At 41.3% G+C, this 3,388-nt stretch overlaps 1 protein-coding gene across 1 annotated transcript; it reads left to right on the top strand.

Annotated features, from left to right (window-relative positions):
• Positions 1–427: 427 nt before the first annotated feature.
• LOC117242736 lies at positions 428–922 on the top strand. The gene is made up of 2 exons (XM_033509639.1): positions 428–834; positions 871–922. Exons 1-2 carry the CDS (start codon positions 447–449, stop codon positions 894–896), a joined length of 414 nt encoding a protein of 137 aa, XP_033365530.1. The 5' UTR covers positions 428–446; the 3' UTR covers positions 897–922.
• The last annotated feature ends 2,466 nt before the right edge of the window (positions 923–3,388 follow it).

Below are 3,388 nucleotides of genomic sequence, written 5' to 3'. Positions count from 1 at the left end.
GGCACCAGGATGGAAACTCGAGGACGACCTAGGCGAAACTTATAATAAAACAAAATGGATTGTGAAAAACTAAAGAAAAACGTTTACGGTGCAGGGGTCCAGTACCGGCGCAGTCGTGGGTAGTCAAGTGGGCCTCACTGGGTCGTCATCTCACGACCACGGCCGTTCGAAGGTGGACCGCCAGGCTCCCGGACGTGTTTCTGCGCCTAGCGATGATAGCAATGTTAGGTACTAATAAAAAAAAAAAAAAAGAAGAAGAGGGAGAAAAAAAAGAGAAAGAGAGAGAGGGAGAGATAAGGAAAATATATATATAATAAATAACAACTAACATAATCATAACATATTATATATATTATATTATATACAGGGATACAGTATTCGTACAAAGGAACAGATCCGAACGAAATATATATAAAAATATATATATATTAACTGTTTTTGTATGTATGTACAGAACGGGTGGCGAATTCATCAACTCTGACATAGAGGACCCAGACGGGCCCGTACCCGCATTCGATCTGGAAGCGAAGGAGGATGTTCAGTCTTGCCTCTGTGTTCGGTTGATACGTTCCGTCTACCATTTAGATAACGGTTATCTTTGTAAAGACTGTTTCGACAACCTAGATCCAGACGACCAGGACCCATGCGACGACCCGCCCACTCATTTCCTATGCGGAGTACCTGCAAGGACACAAATATCACACTGTCGTATGTGTGATATAAACCTAACGGACCTACAACCCGCTATATCATGCCTCCCATGCATGATCGTTTACAATAATCTGACTGACATCGAAAGAATTTTTTTAGTTCAAGGAATAGCAATCCGCACCGTAGAACTGTAAAGCACCTGTACGCTACGCACGAAACCAAATACTTATGCTATCCACCTGTAAACAAACAATATTTATAACTATACATATAATTCTCACTTATATTTACCAATATATATATACACGCATGTTGTAAAGTAGGCGATATCTATAACACTCATTTCCATTGATAATGCAAGTGACTCATAAAATAAGCCGTCATATTTACCATTTCACGCACATATATGTCGGGTTTACATTAGAATTAGGGTTAGGGGCGTGAAACGAATCTTCGTTTGGGTTACACGTTGTCGTTACGCAATAGAGAAGACATTGACTAGTGCAAATACGATTATTATAGAACCGGACAAGTAACCGCGGTAGTTAGGTACTCGAGAAACTAATGACAATGATCCTAGGTTCAATAACGAATCCGCGGTCGACGGGATGATAGATGAACGTACTCACAAAATCTAAGTCGGACGCGTAATATTCACTGATCGTAAAGAGTTACTCCTTTCATCAATGAGATCGCGAGCGAGAATGCCTTTCCCGTCCCGATGATGTCACAGAGGAAAACTATAATGGGGTGTGTCTAAGGATACGAGATCATCGGATTCGTCGAGAAAAGCCTTCGTTCAGAAAGTAAGGGAAATTGACGTTGCTGCTAATTGGTCAATCTCCATATCGGTGGTTAGAAAAAGATGCTAGCCGCCCTCGAAGGAAAGTTGCTAGTGGGAGACGCCGCTCGTTGAAAAATATGTCTCCCCTATCTTCCCGTAGTTGGGACAAAGACTGTTTGTCTGTTTGAAGGACTTTAGTTGGCTAAATCTTAAGATTTATAACGGGCCCTCGGGCTAGCTGAACATGTACTGCGGAGACGCATCGACATCTGGCAATCATCTTACTCGAAGAATAGGGTCTGCACGTGGCGAGCTACGGGACAGAGACCGTTGGAATGTTTACTGTCGAGTGTTACAACTAAGGAGAGCTATAGAATTATTCCATGCCTTTGTTAGACAAGGCGTTCATCCCGTGACCGTGGTACGTTCGGCGACTGGCTGTCGCCTCGAGCCCAAGCTCATTATCACAATTCTCGAACAATTACAATCGGATTGAATAACTACAATTGTTTAATTACAGCTATAGTAGACTCTAGGTTACAATGTTGCGGGATTAACCAAAATTCCAAAGACTCCGGTATTCTTTCATCTCCGACATATATATAATGAACTATAGATATTTCAAAGATAACATATCTGTGATAGATCGTAGTGCTTTGGCTTTTCTTCGACGAGGAATTACCAAAGGACGAATATTCATACCACCGAACGAGATGGTGGTAGCATATACGTAGTAGGTTAAAGAAAACAAGGTCTGGCGGTCGCGGAGTGAGAGCGGGACGAATGAACAGCAGAAGCGATGAGCGGAGTGCGAACGAGGAAGTCTGCCCTGAGGGTCGTAGAGCAACGTGCGAAAGTATAAACAGAACAGCGGCGATGGAGTTTGACATTTCCTCCTCTTTCTGTAATTTTTTTCGCTGTACGCGCCCATTGTGAAAATAAACGAAGCTATGACGATTAATATTCGTATATATCATAACTCCGTATTTAGAATAGAAATAAGAATGATTTGCTTTATGCTCCTACTCTTTAGTAGAGAATTAGCTTACATCGAAAGCAAAACAGAATTGACTGTGAGCTAATATGGTGTCAACCGTTTCCGAAAACTCTTTCACATTTGGTTAACGAACGATTATTTGATGTTTTTCTTCAAATTGTTGAGAAATACGGTACCTTTTACGATGAGATACATTTAATACTTCACGATTATCGCGTTTCATTTGATAGAAAACACTCGACACGACTAGTCTCAACAATTCTAAGGGCAAGTTTTTTTTTTATTTATTTGTTGAAATTACAATCAATTCTCGCGTTGAGAATTTTCAGTAATTTTTCTGGCGTGGCGCAGTGACATGGCTGTTTATTTACAATAAGTTAATACTTGTTATAGATAGGTATAATTTGTAGGTATTATAGGTAAGTGCATATGCTTAGTTTGGATAACTAAATGAATCTAGCGTTTAGGTCTAGCGGGTAGTGCCTCTTCAGCCTGCGAATCTGGTCCGTCGTGTCAAGTAGTCCAGTGATTAGGGGGTTTCGGTGTTTGTTGACGCTTTTGCTATATCTGTCGCTGTATTTTGCTATTACCTCTTTGACTGTGAGTATCTTGAGGTCGCGATGGATGGTTTCGTTGGTAACATACCAAGGTGCGTCTATTAAGGATCTTAGCGTTTTCGATTGGAATCGTTGTAGTATTTCGATGTTGGAGTTACTTGCTGTTCCCCATAGTTGGATTCCGTAGGTCCAGACAGGTTTTATTACGGTCTTGTAGAGGGTAATCTTATTCTGTATGTTTAGTTTGGAGCGTCGGCCCGTGAGCCAATAGAGTTTTTTTAGTTTGTCCTTTAGTTGCTTCGTTTTATCTGAGATATGTTTCTTCCACGTTAGTCTCCTGTCCAGGGTCATGCCCAGGTATCGGACTGTGTCCCTGCTAGGAACTGTTGCGTTGTTGAT

The sequence above is a fragment of the Bombus vosnesenskii genome, unplaced genomic scaffold (assembly GCF_011952255.1).
Source record: "Bombus vosnesenskii isolate JDL3184/JDL3185 unplaced genomic scaffold, Bvos_JDL3184-5_v1.1 scf7180000016277, whole genome shotgun sequence".
Classification (NCBI taxonomy): domain Eukaryota; kingdom Metazoa; phylum Arthropoda; class Insecta; order Hymenoptera; family Apidae; genus Bombus; species Bombus vosnesenskii.
This window is presented reverse-complemented; position numbering and strand designations above follow the sequence as displayed.

Bases quoted from the DNA above. Each gene is read 5' to 3' on its own strand.
- LOC117242736 (XM_033509639.1), top strand. From the start codon at position 447: ATGTACAGAACGGGTGGCGAATTCATCAACTCTGACATAGAGGACCCA. The intron at 835-870 runs TAGAACTGTAAA...TACGCACGAAAC, and splicing joins AGGAATAGCAATCCGCACCG to CAAATACTTATGCTATCCAC.